Genomic DNA, 17,800 nt, shown 5'->3' with positions numbered 1-17,800 from the left:
TTTCCAGGATTCATTATTTTTTATCACCCAGTCCACCCAGAAGCCCTATTCTTCCAATGAGATCATGTGTTAACCAAGGACACTGCAGGATCACCTCAATTATTACCGTCCTGACTGACTCCCCTCACATACCAGTGCAATATGTGTTGTTTTTCACTAACTAAACCAAAACAGTTACAATTACTGTTAAATTCTTCAGAGTGTTAAATGAGCTTCAAGCAAACCCCAGGGAAAGATAAACAATAACAGCATTTGTTTCACTATTAAAACCACTGCTCAGAGTCCATTGTAAAGGTTACAGAGGCAATGTATTTTCCTCCAACTGCAACACAAAAGCTGTTCCGTGTTTTGTGCCTGTTTTCTCCGACACTAAATGAGTCTATGTATATATAAGTCTAATCACACATAGCATCTAAAGTGGCTTCCAGTAAAGCACAATGTTTGATTTCCATTGTTTGGATCATAATAGCCACCGCAGCTATTGGGTATGCGACAGCGAGACATGTGTACCACCCACTGTGAGGGCAAATACTCCAGTGGCTGCATTGTGCAGCAGGAATTCTTATTTGCAAAAATTGCAAACAGATTACGTCAACACACATATTTAGACAGACCCAGACTGACCAAAAGTCTCCAATCAGAGAGGAATAAACAACATATTCCAAAAATAAAAAGATTAAGTAAAATAGCAACTTCAAATAAATTGATTACCCTTTAGTTAATTAAACCAAAATGGATGTAAACAAACAAAATCAATCAGATAAAGGCATCTATAAATCTGCATTATCTCTGCAAATCTGAATGACGAAAACTTTTTTACTCATTACATGGACATGAGTGACTGGTTAAACCCACCATGAATTGGTCTTATGCAACGGACTCCTGTGTTGTAAGTGTTGTTAGGTCACTCAGCAGCTCTTTTTTGCCAAAGAATGTTGCTAAGTAAAAGGAACTCCGAACAAACTTTTCCTCGCACTGATCTGAATGTCAAGCAGGGAACTACAAAGCCACTGTCTGCAGGAATATAACAAATATTCAAAAGCAATCTCATTAAAAGACCTGATCTAAAAATGTTTGTGAATTTATTTCACAATTGTTTCACCTACATAGATATTTGTGAAATTTCAATGCAATCTTGAAACACACCCAAAAATGTATCCTAAAATGGCTTCGTTTTTGGTTCTACGATGTGCCACCTAAAAGGAACTTTTCTTATCACTGGGCTTTCCCAGGACATGTCATTTTTAACAATGGTATCAAAGTGGCAGGGAGATACAGCAAGATATACCATGATGGTCAAACAATAACACCATCTAAAAAATGATGGACATTTCACCCTTGTTTCCTTTCTGCCAAGACATATTGCAGATTAAGTAATTATAATAAGTTCATAAGATAACTCTGTGTCAGCAGTTGAGGTCATTATATGTGGCTTACTCTAAAAGTACACAGTTTCTGAGAAATTGATACCATCCGGAAGACCACATCAATTATAATAACATCTAATGATTTGTTAGATATTCTGCAAGTAAATCATGTTGGAGACTGCTCTGCATGTGTGTCTGCATGTGTTTGGACATGCACCTGCGTAGATATAGCCTGCATACTTATGTATCCACACTCATATATACAGAAGTTTGTTAGTGTGAGCACACTTGCATTTCTGAAAGCATAGGTCTTTGTAGTTCAGGTGAATTTAGGTAGCTGAAGGATTAAACAGGTGATCACAATGTATACAAAGCAGACAGACCTTCATTTGTGGAAGATGCGAATCAGCCAACAACAAACCTTTGTTGGACTTCATTGTTTTAGTAATAGAAGAAAAAACGGGGGAACATTTTCTGAAAGAAATTAAGGAAGAGGAGAGGTCTAAAATATCCGTTTTAAGATGTGTTGGCTATTTTAATGCTTCTATTCCATTATAATACTTCAACACTTTCAGGCTTTAGTAACTATAAACACAACTTTCAGACAAATCACAGGACATGTGCGTGAGAAGCTGTGATGGTTGTTTCCAGTAGAGAGGTGGGAGTCCATGCACAGTGTTTAAAGGTGCGTGAGAGATGGTATTAAGCTTGTAAATAGTTACGCATCCATTCTGTGCTATTTATTGCTATAACAACACATTTCTCTCTTATTGAACATGAAGAGACCAGATTCTGAGCAGTAGTCTCCGTTCTGCAGACAGACTGATTATGGCGTGTGTGTGTGTCCTGATAACATCCCGGCAGACTGGCCTCTAGCCAGCCATGGGCAAGCTCACCCTGCCGTTTGATGTTGAGGGTTGGCTCCAGGCAGACCAAGCATTGTGTCCCAAACAATGAACCCCAGACCCACTGAACTATAAACATGTCCCCTTGGGGGCGTTTTCCTCAGAATCTGTGCAGGAGACACCCAATGTCAGGAAACCTGACCCGACGTTTCCAAATTTAGTAACTCTAAAGCCTCAAATGCTGCTGACTTGGCATCCAAGATTGCCTGTCTCCTTCTCTAATAAGGTAATAATGCACTTGGAATGTTGACTGACGCTCAAGCTGGGGTGGAGTTCTCATCACATTTTGTAATTCAGGAAAGTTGATTAAATTCCACGTCAGGAGTGAAAAGATTTTGCCTAAGTTCTTATTCACGGCAGTTTCTGAGCCATGTACTGAATCATAACATTCACGCAATGTTGAAACTGTTTAAACCTTTAATTAGAGTGTGACCTAGTCATTGAGACACTCCTTCATCCGGAGGAACTGCTGGGTTCTTTCTGTTTGCAAGCCCTATTGTAGTGTCCTTGAACCTGAGCATCAAACTCCCGGACAAGAGTCAGAGTGACACTGGCATTATTTGTAATGTAACTTGCCCTGCAGTACCCACTGTGCACCAGCTGTGGTCGCTGCTGAGCTTCCTGAGTGTGTGAGAGGCCTTCCGGTTCCTCTGGCAGATCAGCTGACTCTGATGCTGCTGTCAGGAGACCTCGACAACTGTATTGAATGGCAACTATGAAAAATATCAAGCCATAGAAACGCTATATGACAACTATATTTTTCACTGTTAACGGCCTTTTTTTACATTCACAGGTGAGTGAAATTCGTAAACAATAGCAAAGAAACACCAGTAGTTGTGAGCAAAGCTAACTGGCTAACGGTAGCTAATCCCTGCTAAATATTGCCTAAGCTTAACCATCTTTTTAAAATAGCTTTGGTTTGTATACACTGCCGTTTCATTCTTATTTATGGCCGTGTAACGTCAGGGATATGTAACTGGTGTTGGCAAAACAGTAACGTCCTCCTGTAATGTACTTAAACACTGAATGAGCTCCTGTTGCTAGTGTAGCATCATTTCATTAGCCAGCTTAGATGGTAAACAGACTCAGGACGTCATGACAGCAGCTTACTAGAGCTAAAATATAGCTCAAGACAGGAGGTATGTAAGCACAGTACTCTTTACCTGTAGTGTCGCCAAACCAGTGCTGTTTATAAAGAGACAGACTCAGTGTTTATCAGTGTTTTATTAAATGTTGAGCTGCACGCATGAGTCTAAACACAGTTGTCCTCTCAGTTTTCTCTAGCTGCACCAGTGCTGTAACCATGACAGAGTTTTGGTTGATCTCTGCACCGGGAGAGAAGACCTGCCAGCAAACATGGGACAAAATGATGGCAGCCACCACACGCACCAATAACCTCTCCGTCAACCACAAGTTCAACATCCCAGACCTCAAGGTTAGCATGGATTTATGGGCTGATCACACTTTCCCACTTTTTCTCCCATACTGAACAGTGCCATTACTTTGCTGTAATAAATGTATGGACTCAAGTCATCATTTTCTTTCTTGCAAAGTTCACAAGTATCTAATTTTAAGTCATATTGTGGGTTTTCATGTATAAGTATGCTCATCACTCACCTTATGAGTCCACTGTCAAGAATAAGCTGATTGTGTGTATGGGAAGCGCTCTATACACAGATCCGATGCCTGCATGTTGAAGCGTTGGTTTGGTGAGGTTTTCATCCACAGAGCAGCTCAGCTGATGTGGTTTGATTCTTCTCTGTGCTGAAGGTGAAGTAACGCAGCTGACCTTGCTGCCACGTGGGGCTGTAATGTTCTCCTGGAACTGTTAGCAATGCATGAGCAGCTCTGGACAAAGAGGCGCCATCCTAAGCACATGGGGCCCCCTGGATGTCACTGTAGGCGGATTGAACCCCAGATGTCACTATTTAAACACAACTCTGCTGACCTCACTAAAAATGACCCAAATCTCAGAACTGAATACTTAAAAGTCATAATGTGCTGATGTTTTACTTTTTGATTTTTGTGTTCAAAAACAGGTGGGGACTCTAGATGTGTTGGTTGGGCTGTCGGATGAACTGGCCAAATTAGACTCCTTTGTAGAAAGGTATGCTACCTGCTGTATTCTGACTTGAAATCAACATTGCTGTTCTCTCTCTGAGGAATTACTTTGTTTGTTATTAAATTGTTATTTTATAGGGCTCTGATAATTATGTTGAATACAGTCTAAAAAAAGTCTCCTGACCCGTACAGTGCTCCCGACTCTCTGATGTAGCCGGTTTACCGTTCCCTAATCCTTTCCCGTACCTTTTAACAATGAGGAATTTCACAGGGGCCTGAGTCTAGTGGGCCTCGCAGTCTAAATGTGGCAATTTACAGTTGGGTGACACACCAGCAGCTCTTTCTTTAGTCATATTTATACCCAATGACTTATCTGCCGCGAGCGTGTTTGAGTGTAATTTATAGGCTTTTGGAAATATTGACATTCAAAACTCACACACAGCCATTACTGCCTGAGCTCTGCTTTGCTTCCTCTGTAGATATTTTCAAGAATGTGAGAAAGGCCAGCCTTGCAACACGGTTTCACTTGTTTGACCACAGCCTGTCTTTAATCTAGTTCCTTTTTAGAAGATTCCGTCTGGCATATCTGTGAAAAAACAATACACCTACACTACTGAAATCTTCAAAGTCGTGTCCGTTAATGTGTTTGTTGGTTTTCATTTAAATGATTGGATTAAGGTTATTTGGTTGTCCTTTTTTATAAATATTTAAAATTAAACCTAAGTAGCAGATATACTTTCTTGTGAAGCTTTTAGGCATGAGATGTGACTTGGCTCTCAGTCTTTCTCTGACTTCACTACTGTAGACAGAGTTCTGCTTTGATGTGCTGCTCAACACTGTGGTTAAAAAATCTTGAACTCCGCAAGACTGCCATATTATAAATTGCGGTGTCAGCAAATTACCTTAACAGGAATACGTGAAAGTTTTTGATGTGTGTTTGTGTGTAAGCTTCTGTTAAATTTGGGAGATGAGGGCATGGTGGTCGTGTGAGCATGTGCAGGGTGAATGTGTGGTTTACACTGGCTTTGTGTATGCAGTTTGTGTTGGCATGGCGTTTTTTGATGTCTCCTGGCTGTTCACAGTGTGGTGAAGAAGGTTGCTCAGTACATGGCCGACGTGCTGGAAGACAGTCGAGACAAAGTGCAGGAGAACCTGCTGGCCAACGGAGGTATTTTGATGCACAATGCGTGTCCGATTATTTTAGTAACAAAAAAAAGTTGGGATTATCAAGTGGGATTTTAACTGGGCAGTAATTCTTAAAATGTCCTTTAGCAATGCTTTGGACACAAACTAAATTTCATTCATTGTATCTTAGCAAATGATATGTCATAATCTGGGGAAAATAAATTGACCCTGATCTGAAATTACTGTAATAAAATTGTAGCTTTACCCAAATTCTTTCTTACTATAATCTGAAAATAAGCAGTTAATAGCCTGACAGGTCTTGTGTTGTCTTTTTTTCAGTTGATCTTGTCACCTACATCACAAGATTTCAGTGGGATATGGCAAAATATCCCATTAAACAATCACTTAAAAACATCTCTGAAATCATCTCAAAGGTAGGCCTCTCAATTAGATTGTAAAATAAAGAATTGCAGTCTGCATGTCTGGCAGTATTTGTACAGATATTTATTTAAATTGTCAGTATTGTTTATTTTTATAGCCTGATGGGGAGAGTTAACTATTTGTGTGAGATTTAAATTTTCCACTGGGCCCGCCTAGCACCTATGTGCTTTGTGCACATATGCTACTCTAAGGGGCTTTGTGTGTTTTAAAGAGCATGTTACTCTTACTGTTTTATTTGTCATTCCTAAATCATTTCAACAATGTTTTTCTTTTATCTTTTACAGCAAGTAACCCAGATTGACAATGACTTAAAGGCCAGAGCATCAGCTTATAACAACCTGAAGGGAAACCTGCAGAACTTGGAAAGGAAGAATGCGTAAATAATCTCCACTACATTACACTACAATACTACATTTAGGTTACAAAATGTATCTTCTGCAGCCTTTTCAACTATCTTCCAAGTGCCTTTTAGCAAAATATGTGAACTTATTTTAACTTCTCTTCTTTGGTTATACCAGGCAGCTTTAAAAAACAAAACAAAAAAACCCGTTTCCCCTGCAACTAGACTGTCCCACTAGAATTTATCAAACAGACCTGCTTGGCTGGATCTTATCCGTCTCCTGGAAGTTTATTTTATTAGTTTAGCGGATTTAAAAAGAGGTTTTCAGGTAATTTCGGAGGGGTTGCAGCGTGTCAGGAGCCTCAGTGTTTTGTTTCACTTTGGTCTGTGCTTATTCATCAGTCAAGATTCAAGGATCACTGACTATGTTTACATAACCACGTCAGCATGGTCTGAAAAGTTACTGCAACATCAACACTGGTCACCTTCTCTATTTCATGTCAGTGTTATTGTTAAACGGTTGTGTGCCTCCAGGGGGAGCTTGCTGACCAGGAGCCTGGCTGACATTGTCAAGAAGGACGACTTTGTACTCGATTCAGAATACCTCATCACTCTGTTGGTAGTGGTACCAAAGTTAGTATTGCTACTCTGTATTGAGCATTGCAAGCATGTTTGTATGCAAATGATTGAATAAGAAACATGTGGCAGTGTAACTCAGGAGAAAGATAGATGAGATGCTATATTAGTATTGCCTTGTCCGTTGTTCTTTCAGGACAGCATACAATGACTGGCAGAAAACATATGAAACGCTGGCTGAGATGGTGGTGCCGCGATCCTCAAAGTAAGCGATCATGTCACATAAAATGTTAGATGACACATGTTTTATCACAGATAACTAGTATCTGCATTTTTAGTGGATGATTTGTTTCACATGATCTGTATTTTTTTAATTTCTTATCTTCAATATTTAAATGCCCACTAAACCTTGTCAATATCGTTACAGCAGTATAACACGTATATTGTCTTTTCTTCCAGTCTGCTATTTGAAGACAATGACAGTGGACTGTTCAGTGTCACTCTGTTTATGAAAGCCATTGATGACTTCAAACACAAAGCTAGAGAGAACAAGTAAGAGTGGTTATATTGAGCACACAAGATCATTGCACAGGACTGTATGACTCACAGACAAGAGGTGTGAAAAGTGTGTACAAGGGAAAATGAGCTTATTTCAAAAGAAACCAGACTGCAAGGTAGTTATAAATAGCTGTAACTAAATATATTAACTAGACAGCGCTCCTGTGGTCACAGGTTTTCACACAGCAGTATCTTTATCTATACAAAACAGAAATATTGCTATCAAAAGAAGCTGATTTCTGCCCACTATATCTTATTTCTAGGTTCACAGTGAGAGACTTCCAGTATAATGAAGAGGAGATGAAGGCCGACAAAGAGGAGATGACACGGCTCTCCACAGATAAGAAGAAGCAGTTTGTAAGTGATGGAACAGGAAAAAACTCAAAATGTTTTTCAAGTTGGTTATACCGATCAGCCATTACATTAAGACCATTAACAGGGGAAGTGAATAACACTGATTACCTTATTATCATGGCACCTATCAGTGGGTGGGATATATTAGACAGCAAGGGAACATTTTCTCCTTAAAATAGATGTGTTAGAAGAAACAGGAAAAATGGGCAAATGTAAGGATTTGAGTTGCTTTGACAAGAGCCAAAATCAGATGGCTAGACGACTGGGTCAGAGCATCTCCCAAACGGCCTGCAGTGGTCACTACCTATAAAAAGTGGTCCAAGGAAGGAAAATCTGTGAACCTGCGACAGGGTCATGGGTAGCCAAGGCTGCCCTGAGTGGTCAGATCCAACAGACGAGCTACTGTAGGTCAAATTGCTGATAAAGTTGATGCTGGATCTGATGAAAGATGCCAGAACACACACTGAATACACAGAGGAGTCCATGTTGACGGGTCAGGGCTGTTTTGGGGGCAAAAGGGTATGACCAGCAGGTGGTCATAATGTTATGGCAGATCAGTGTAAGTAGTTATTGAGTATCCAAGAAAGTTTAAAATCAAGGGCAGCTGGACTTGGTTATAGATACTTATAGATACGTTTCGTCCCTCATGCCAGAGATGACTTCAGTTCTGACTAACTGCTAGGGAAACTCCGCTATTTAATCTCTGTGGGGTCGTTGACAAGATGATCGATACCATTGGTTCATTAGTGCTCCTGGATTTTGTAACGACAGTTGTTATGGTCGTTGGAGCCACCCGGGGCCGAGTCCGATTGACGATCATTGGCATCCTCATCTGAGGCCAAAACTGAAAGTTTGTTTTGTTTCCTGGTAAGTGATGAAAGGACGGCATTATAAGTGGTGTCGCTGACCTCCTCCCCTGTTGAGCGACGGTTTCTCAACCCGGGTGTAGATGGCTCCCTTGGCACCTCTTTCAAACCATCTACCCTCTCTGTCAAAAATGTGCATCTGGTAGTCCTCAAAAAAGTGTCCTTTATACTTCAGATGTAAGTTAACTACAGAGTCTTGACCTGAGGAGTTGGCCCTTCTGTTTTGAGCCAAGCGTTTGTGTAGTGGTTGTTTAGTTTCTAGTGTATGCCGACCATTTAGGGTATACGCAGGCTGTAAGCGCCCCCTTCAGGAAGTTCTGTTCCTCTCCTTGGGCTTGGGCACTGGTTGGTATTTTCTTAGCTCGGTGGTACAGGGTTCTGATGACCCCTAGCTTGTGCTCCAGTGGGTGGTGAGAATCAAAAAGTAGGAATTGGTCTGTGTGTGGGGGTTTTCTGTATTCTCCAGTCCAAAAAGGCCAATCTGTTGTTAACATCTTCTCGTCACAGAGTTGATGTGTTCTGTGAAGGCTTCTTGGCCACATTGGAGGACACTGGTGAGCCCATGGCACATCCATGCTTCTGTCTGTAGAATCCTCTGTTGAACTGGAAATAGGTGGTGTTTAGATAGAGGTCCAGTAGTTTAGAGATCTGGTCAGGGCTGAGGCTAGGGTCTGGTCTGGTTTGGTGAGTTTCCCTAGTTTGCCCATCTATTGTCTGTTTCATGTGTTGTGAGGTTGTCGTCCTTTGCTGTCCTAGTTATTGAGTACCATTCTCTTGGAGATTTGTTTGCAATGTGAGGCTTCTAAAACTTGCTCACTGATACAATTCCACGCTGGGTAGTTTAAGAACTCCTTCTGATCTTTTCAAGGAACCACTAAACAAATTATTCAAATTTCATTATTGCCAAGCATACTTTATGTTTTCCAGACCAGCCGTTGGATTAATTCTTAAGATAAACTTGCACAACTAAATGTGCTAGGTAGTTAGTTAATACATTACAGTAAGGTCACTTTATTTTATGATAATGTTGCTTTTATTTCACCCCTTTATTGTCACATAGTAATGGATAAATTACCAAACACTCCAACGCCTGAGACTTGATCGTTTTTAATAGTATCGTTTTAAATGCTATGGGAGTTTGTGGTTAAATTTACTACAGATTGCACTGTTGTCATTAGGACAATGTACTTTTAAGAGTTTCTTGAAGTTTTAGGGGTTTTTTTGTTGTTGAATTCTGGTTGAATGATTTTTTTCCCCCCAAGAAAACAACCAATTAAAGAGCCTGAAGCAGTTGGACATCTCGGTTCTGTGCACACAGCAGCAATCTGAAAATGTTGACCACGCACAAATCCACTGCAGTAAAAATGTTTCTTTCACCGGTGTAAAATGGACTTCTTGAGGACAGAAAGAGAAATGTAGCTCTTTCTTTTTTTAAGACCTGTCTGCCAAATTTGATTTTATCTCTGTTACAAATCCATTCTTCTCCTGCTTGGCTGAGATTAGTAAAACTGTCACAAATAGCTCTGACCCTAATCTAACTTCTCTACAGGGCCCTCTTGTCCGATGGTTGAAAGTGAACTTCAGTGAAGCCTTTATTGCATGGATCCACATCAAAGCATTAAGGGTCTTTGTGGAATCTGTTTTAAGGTACGGTCATTAGAAATACATAATATCAGAATCAAGTTTATTCCCAAACAGGTTTACATGGACAAGGAATATTTAATTCAATTCAATCTAGCTTAATTTATCTACTGTGTTCCTCCAGATATGGGCTGCCGGTGAACTTTCAAGCCATGCTCCTGCAGCCAAACAAGAAGACCATGAAGAAGCTGCGGGAGGTGCTCAATGACCTGTACAAACATCTGGACAGTAGTGCAGCGGCTATCATTGATGTGAGTACTTTGGTAGTACTGTGTGATAGTTCTTACTACTATACTAACTAAAAGTTCATAGCATCAAGAAAAACAGTGCACATGTCTATCTTGCTTCAAGATGTGCAACTATAACACTTTCTAATATGATTATCATGGCAGAAGTTATGATATGAAATATTATCTCAGTATGCATTTAAATCATAACTAAAATGAGAAATGCAATACATCACATTACACTTATTACAACATATTATAACAAATTACAATCCCTCCATGACTTAAAAGAATCATATAACAAAGTATGTCTTTTAGAAAAGTTTACTTGCTAAATTGCATTAATATGTGTTTTGGCATTTGCAACATTACATATAATTCAGTTACAGTATTTTAGATGTAAAGGGTACAAGTTAGTCTATTGCAGGAGAAGACATTAACTACTAATTTCAACAACAGAGCATGCTGCGTGTCCTAAATCCATACCACACATTAATTCTAAGCAGGTTTCGACATTGTGGTGTATTTACACTGCATTTTTGAGTGTGCAGTCGATGGGCACTATTCCCCCACGATGCAGCTGCTTACAGCTGTGGAAAGAAATCTGTTCTGTTTTTTTTCTGTGAAGTTTAATTGCCAGTGACATCCCAACAGTCACAGTTTGGTTGACACTGCACATTTACCTTTCCTTTTGTTTTTATACTAACTGCAAAAACAGCATACTCTTGACAATTAGTATGTAGTACATTCTGTATGTAATCAGTATGGACAGTACTATGGATTTGGGTCATACCGTTGGAGTCTCAACTGCTGCAATCTCTGCTTCTCCTCCATCACTTTGTGTAACGTGCGCCTTCTCATGGCCATAGCTGGTTACTGCAAAGAGAGACAGCAAATACAGCTACTGACTGCAACTGCTACCTCTTTAAATACAGCCTATGGTGTGAACTTGTCACATATCCAAATAATTTGTTTTTTCAATGAGGTATAAATCTGTATTGAATGATATCTCAGCCTTTTAACAATGTTATGTAAAGTTGTGTTGTGTAAATGATAAGAAACTAATCATGAAAAAGGAGTTAAAAACAAAACTTTTTTTTTTGTTTGTTTGTTTAAATTTCAAAGAAGTTGAAGGTAATGCTGGGAAACCTGGGATTTAAATGCTAAATGCTGGTTAGTTTTTCTCAGCGGTCATGTAAGTGGTGCTCTTTTCTTATTGTTGGCAACTGCTGCTTAAGCTCACTAACGGCCTGTACTGTCTCTTTTTTTTCAGTCTGCGATGGACATCCCAGGCCTAAACCTGAGCCAGCAGGAGTATTATCCCTATGTCTACTACAAGGTCGACTGCAACCTGTTTGACTTTAAAGTTTAACACTTTGTCTTTATGTTGAGTGTTGATTAAGTTAGGTTTCCCATGGCACAAACCTCCCCCTCCTCCCCACTGTCTGTCTCCCCACCGCTGCCTCTCCCCTTCAGCTGCTTGAATGACAACGCTGCATGTTCATTCCTTGTGGTGAAAAGGCTCATCAGCAAGCTTCTACCACTTTTACAAGCAAGGGACAAAGAAGACTTTTAAATATTGTTTTTGTTTACACTATATTTTTCTTCTCAAGCTGCAAAGATAATTAGCTTTTTTGATGTGAAATGGATAAAGAAATCAATCTGGAGAGTTGTATATTTACTGTATCATTCCACATGTGCGTGGTGTGTATTGATAGCTACATCTTCTGTGTTGGTGTCCAGATATTTGTTTTAACAAATGGGCAATGTTATCACTGTACCAATGGCAATCAAATCAGGTATGTGTTTTGGAGATTGTGGGGTCCCCATTGCATTGTGTAACAAAGATGTTCAATGAGTGTGTGCTGTTGTCTCATGTTGTGTATATTTGCTGTCAGAAGAGATCTATATCTCTGAGTACTGTGTAAGCCGTGGATTAAATAAATATGATTGTGAACAAACCAAATGAAATGCGTGTGAATTTGTGAATAAATTAATAGATAACCACTGTATTTATATCATTTCTTCTTGCATTTAATTTAAATTGAACATAATTCAGTATACTTTATGAAAATGGTGTGGGCGTTATACAGTGACTTGCATGTGAGCGAAATGAGAAAGAGGAAGTGTCTCTGGGCAGGAAAGAGAGAGATTCCCTGTGAAGCCTTGTGATAACTCATGGTCATATGCAGAACCACAGGCAATTTCAAAGAAAATACATTTTAAGCAGAAACCATTTGGAAACATAGCTCCAACATGGAGGACAGCTGGAAATACCAACAGCCAGCAGAGGGAACCAAACAAATATAAGCAGAAGGGGACCAGCAGATAGCATATATATATTCCTTAATGTATGTGTTGCATAGTATTTTACCATTTTGCCAGCAATGTATTTAACAAAGTTACTTATTCAGATTTTACAACTAAAATGGGATCAGTTTGTAAAGTATGAACCATCCATCCATCGTCAAGGGCTTATCCTGCATACAGGGTCGCAAGGGGCTGGAGCCAATGCCAGCTTACATCGGGCGACAGGCGGGGTACACCCCGGACAGGTCACCAATCCATCGCAGGGTAAAGTATGAACCATTGTTGGAAATTAAACTTCTCAATACTATCCAAGGTAGGTCAAAATCAAGGGCAACTGGACTTGGTTGAAGATACTTGATGACCTTTCACCTCTCATCCGAGAGGCTTCTTCAGTTCTCTGACTGACTAGGACTGGCATATTACACAACAATGTAAGTATAATGTATGTATTATTGTACGCACCAACTTTGCTCAGACTTGGCAACGACCATAATGTCCTCACAACAGGAGCACTAACGAACCAAGCAGTATCGATCATCTTGACAACAACCCCTCAGAGGTTAAAGAGCTGGGATTCCCTTCCAGTCATTCAGAACTGAAGACGTCTCTTGATCCAGTTTCCCTCGATTTTAACCTACGTTGGATTCTGTTGGGTAGTTTAATCTCCAACAGTGCTTCATATTTTACAAACTGATCACATGTTTTGTGCATAAAATCTGAATCTAAAAAGTAACTTTTAACTGTTAAATATACATAGCTACTGGCAAAATAGTAAAATACAATGTACCGCATGAATGAAGTGTCCAAGAAGGAAACAACTACCAAAGAAACTACAACAGGAAAAATTGTAAATAGATAAAGAGAGTAATATCATGTGGCAAAAATAAGTCAAAACTAGCAATGCAGAATTAATATGAATGCCTTGAAGAATTTTGTAAAAGGCTCTGCATTCATGCACAGGGGTTTTCAGTTAACTTGATCAGATCAGAATTATGTCACCAATCTCAAGAGTGATAAAACTGTAACTTGTCCTGCTTTAACAACTAGACAATGAGAAAGATGTCACTCAAGCCCATTTGTGGGCACCTGTGTGGGTGTATTTAAATATTTGAACATTTACAAAAGAATAACAGAATACATAGGCTATACAAACAACACATTAACAAAGAGTACCAGCTACTAATTACTAACTACAAAAATGGACAAAGAAGATTTGTATAGGCCAATGAATTAAAAACACCTGTACAATGATTTTATAATCAAAAACTTTGGCCTACTTTACTGGAATATTACATACAAGTTTTCTGCCTGTCAATCAGTGTGTGTGTGTGAGAGAGTGATAATTTAATTAAACACTCATTTATTTAGGAATATGCACCAAGTGAGCACAATGTCCACTTATAGGCCAACCACCTCCTACAAAATGTGTGATTAATCGAACAAGTTGAAACAAATGAAAACAATCTGAGGACTTTGGGCCCCTGGGGTTCTGGGGTCTAGGTGAATTACCTGCTTTGACTGGTTGCTAATCCAGCGCTGACTCCAGTGGAACATATGTGAATATCTGAATTAACTATCGCTAGCCTCCATCTCTCAAAAGCCCGAAAATAGAAGCAGGCGTGTGTGTGTGTGTGTGTGTGTGTGTGTGTGTGTGAGAGAGAGAGAGAGAGAGATCATGTGACAAAAGAGTGAGCCCGGCTTGCTGAACACACAGTGAAGGGCTATAATCACACAAACCCCCACACACCGTCTTATGGCCGCTGGTACCGAGACCTGAACTAGTCGTCGGGCGGGCGGGGAAACAACCACCGGTGTGCTGCTGCTCCTGCTGCTCTGGGGAGCAGAAGGGGAGCATCAATGCCTCCAAGTTCCCTCTCACATATCGGCCTGGATCTGTTCTCACCATCGGGCCTCCTGCGCTGAGATAATGAAAGGATGGCCGAGCAGCGATGCGGGGACCACGGAGGGCTGACGGATGCTGCTGCAGCGACTCGCCGGGATGAGCAGCGGCATCACAACACGATGAATTCAACGGAGGAAGCAGGAGGAGAGTGTCTCTCTTTGGAGGAGATACTGAGGCTTTACAGCCAGCCCATCAATGAGGAGCAGGCTTGGGCGGTGTGTTACCAGTGCTGCATGACGCTGGCGAAGAGACACCGGAGCAGGAGAAGCTCCTCCGCCTCCGCCGCCGGAGCATCATCAGCGGCGGCTCCGAGGAAGATATCTGGACCTGGGGATGTTAGGATACAGAAAGACGGGTCTGTGAGGGTGGAGCACCAGGGCTGTGAAGGTAAAATATTATTATTGAACGAGTGCGCCTATAGCTTCTCCGATCTAGGCCAGGCCATCACTTGCATTTCAACTAATGGGGCTGAGGTGTTGTGATGGAGAAAAACTTAAACGGGCCTACATTCTAGGAGGGCAAGGTAGGCTACAAAAAGCACTTGTGTAGCCTATAATCCCCAACAGGAACACATTAGGAATCCCACAGAGCCATAATATCACTACAGCCTATAAAATGTGTAGCCTAGGCAAAGCCTACATATTTTCAGATGCACATGTGGAGGATTTCTGGTGTTTTTCATCAGGTGCTTTAGCCTATTTGCACCTCTGGATTAGACTACTCTGTAACCAGGACAACAACAGCCAGGGTTAAGACCCCTGCTGCCCTCACTCTTGTTTTTCCTCATGGTTTTCACTTATTTTCATCCATCCTCCTCACTGAAAACATGGACGTGCACACCATGTGGTTTCTTCTCTCATTAAAAGCCCCTCAGCTTGTTTCCCACCTCACATCAGATCAGTGTGTTCATTTGCTTCATCTGATTAAAGAGTGGGATTACAATCTGAATCTGCATTGGGCAGTGATAGGATCGAGTTGTGGGCTGATGCCTATATGTGTGTGAATAGAAAACAGACATGGAATGATGGTTCATCCCTGCACATACTTTCTATGTTTGAAGCCCATCTTTATGGCCTGATTCAGCTGTTCCTAACTACCTGGGCCATGGGAACCTCTGTTAATTACATCTATAATTAATGAGGTAAGTTTGAGCTCTGCTGGTACAACAGCGTTAAAAATACCCAAGACAGGGAGAAGAGACAGTGGTGGCAGCAAAGTTTGCCAAATGAAAGATCACTGCAATATTCTGGAAATATCCCGTTAGGGATTTACAATGTGTCTGTGGGGCTATGCAGAGCTTTAATTGTGACTTTATTGTACTTTGTGGTAATTTGTGTCTCATGTGGGAGTGAGTTTCCAGTGTCTCTGGGACTTTTATGTAGTATCCGAGTTACTACAGATCTTTTTAATAAGGCATCAACAGGGATTCAAACCTAAAAACAACAGATGACACTGCATGCCATGTGATGTGTGTGTTGCTACAGTCGATAGGTGTGTCTGTGATCGACAGCATGCACTTAAACCAAACACATTACAGTGTCTTGTCAGACCGAGGCCTGGCGTGTTCATCGTACGCTGTAATCACATTTTCCACACTAAACGCAGAGTGCAGAGCAGCAAACTATCTATCTGTAATGGACTGTACCTGAGGGATGTGCTTTTAACTCGGCTAGTGTACACAATACAAATCACTGCCGAGTCAATGTCATGGCTTTCGATTCAATAAATGCACCGCATGCTTTGTCTAATCAACTTTTATGTGCACATCTGAGAGGCACAGCTGTGATGATGAAGCTGGTTGTGGCCTGTAGGTCTATATGCTTAGAATGAATGGGCTATTTTTAGGAGCATGGAAGGAACCATTGGAGAGGGGAGGCCAGGCTTTTGTTCCTTGGTTGCTCATTTAATGTTACATCATGCAAAATATAATAAGAATGTATTGAATTGTTCAGCATGTTTTGGGGCATTTATAGTTGTAATATAGTTGTCATTTCTTATCTTTGTTAATATTGCTTCAGTATGTTCAGTCTCACCGTTTCCTTCGGATCATACAGCGAATGTACAAAAGATTATTCCCACTTTTCGTGAGGTACACAGAAAAGGTGCATTATCAATGGCAAAGGGGGCAGATATACCATATTACCATACCAATAGGATATTGATATAGAAAGACAACTGAAACATGGATTATGCAGTTAGAGCTGCTTCTTATTACTATTCTGAGGCCTCTAATATTCTGTACACCAGTTAGCAGATGTCATTTTCCAAATATGTTCATTTGAATTGATTTTAAACTAGATGTTGTTTAGCTCGACTGATAAAAATGAAAAGTGTTACATACAATTTAACTGGCTGAGTTTAGGGTCAGTTTGTTCACGTTATTCTACGGCTACTTGTGGCAGAAGCTGGAAGTTTCAACTATTTATCCAATACTTTTGGCTAACAATTTGAACTGTTTTCCATTACATTTAGCTTTTTTACTGCTTATCCAACACCTTTAGCTGATTTTATCAACCTTTTATCCTTTATTTTGAACTATTTTAATCCTTTATCCATTAATTTTAACTATTTAAATTGCTTATTCATTACGTTTAGCTATTTCTGCTTTCTTGCTAATTTACAACACGTAATGTCCAGTGTACAGATGATTCGATATTTTGACATATTTTTTTTAATGAAGTAGTTATTTCTATTTTTTCAAAATAGAGTTACCTCACAATCTTTCCATCAACCTCCAGACAATTGCAGAAGCAACCCTGGTTGGGAATCACCGCTCTGCATGTCTTAAGGCACTTCTTAGAAATTTTGGGAGTGTTTTGCATGTGTTTTGATCGTTGTAACCACACAAATGGTTTCAGTTTTCAGGGTAATTTGCTAATCTAATTGCCACTTATATGTGCTCTGTACAGGCTGTCTCTCCCTGATGCTCCAGCTCAGTCAGAGAAACTCATTCATGTAATGAAATAAATCTGTGGCAAAAGTTTTAAGGATTTAGGGCTTCTGAAGCTCTCATCTGTTAAACTGACATGCTTAGCTTTAGATCCTGTTGTCACTCAACACTGTGTTCACATAATATTCTCTTATTCAGCAGTTTATCTAGGTCAGATGACACTTTGTATTATATCT

The 17,800-nt window shown here is 40.2% G+C and overlaps 2 protein-coding genes across 7 annotated transcripts in view; both read left to right on the top strand.

Annotated features, from left to right (window-relative positions):
• Nucleotides 1-2,907: 2,907 nt before the first annotated feature.
• On the top strand, nucleotides 2,908-12,427 carry LOC119898061 (V-type proton ATPase subunit C 1-A-like). Its single transcript, XM_038712204.1, has 13 exons — nucleotides 2,908-3,065; nucleotides 3,547-3,707; nucleotides 4,312-4,379; nucleotides 5,416-5,501; nucleotides 5,798-5,892; nucleotides 6,184-6,275; nucleotides 6,774-6,872; nucleotides 7,012-7,080; nucleotides 7,275-7,367; nucleotides 7,637-7,730; nucleotides 10,143-10,240; nucleotides 10,359-10,485; nucleotides 11,735-12,427. Exons 2-13 carry the CDS (start codon nucleotides 3,576-3,578, stop codon nucleotides 11,831-11,833), a joined length of 1,152 nt encoding a protein of 383 aa, XP_038568132.1. The 5' UTR covers nucleotides 2,908-3,065; nucleotides 3,547-3,575; the 3' UTR covers nucleotides 11,834-12,427.
• A 2,036-nt stretch (nucleotides 12,428-14,463) lies between these two features.
• The window catches only part of spire1b (spire-type actin nucleation factor 1b), a 42,562-nt gene continuing 39,225 nt past the window's right edge, over nucleotides 14,464-17,800 (top strand). For 3 of the 6 annotated variants that reach the window (XM_038712203.1, XM_038712201.1, XM_038712202.1), the window contains exon 1: nucleotides 14,466-15,061. In XM_038712203.1, the coding sequence (XP_038568131.1) occupies nucleotides 14,707-15,061 (355 nt within the window). In that variant the 5' untranslated portion in view covers nucleotides 14,466-14,706. Of the gene's footprint in view, nucleotides 15,062-17,800 lie in introns of all 6 variants that reach the window. The other 3 variants (XM_038712198.1, XM_038712199.1, XM_038712200.1) reach the window with 2 other exon arrangements.

The sequence above is a fragment of the Micropterus salmoides genome, unplaced genomic scaffold, assembly GCF_014851395.1.
Source record: "Micropterus salmoides isolate LMB-PRFRI ecotype aquatic unplaced genomic scaffold, ASM1485139v1 Ms_hic_scaffold_11, whole genome shotgun sequence".
In the NCBI taxonomy this organism is placed as follows: domain Eukaryota; kingdom Metazoa; phylum Chordata; class Actinopteri; order Centrarchiformes; family Centrarchidae; genus Micropterus; species Micropterus salmoides.
Note: the sequence above shows the minus strand (reverse complement) of the source record. Positions and strands in the feature narration are given on the sequence as shown.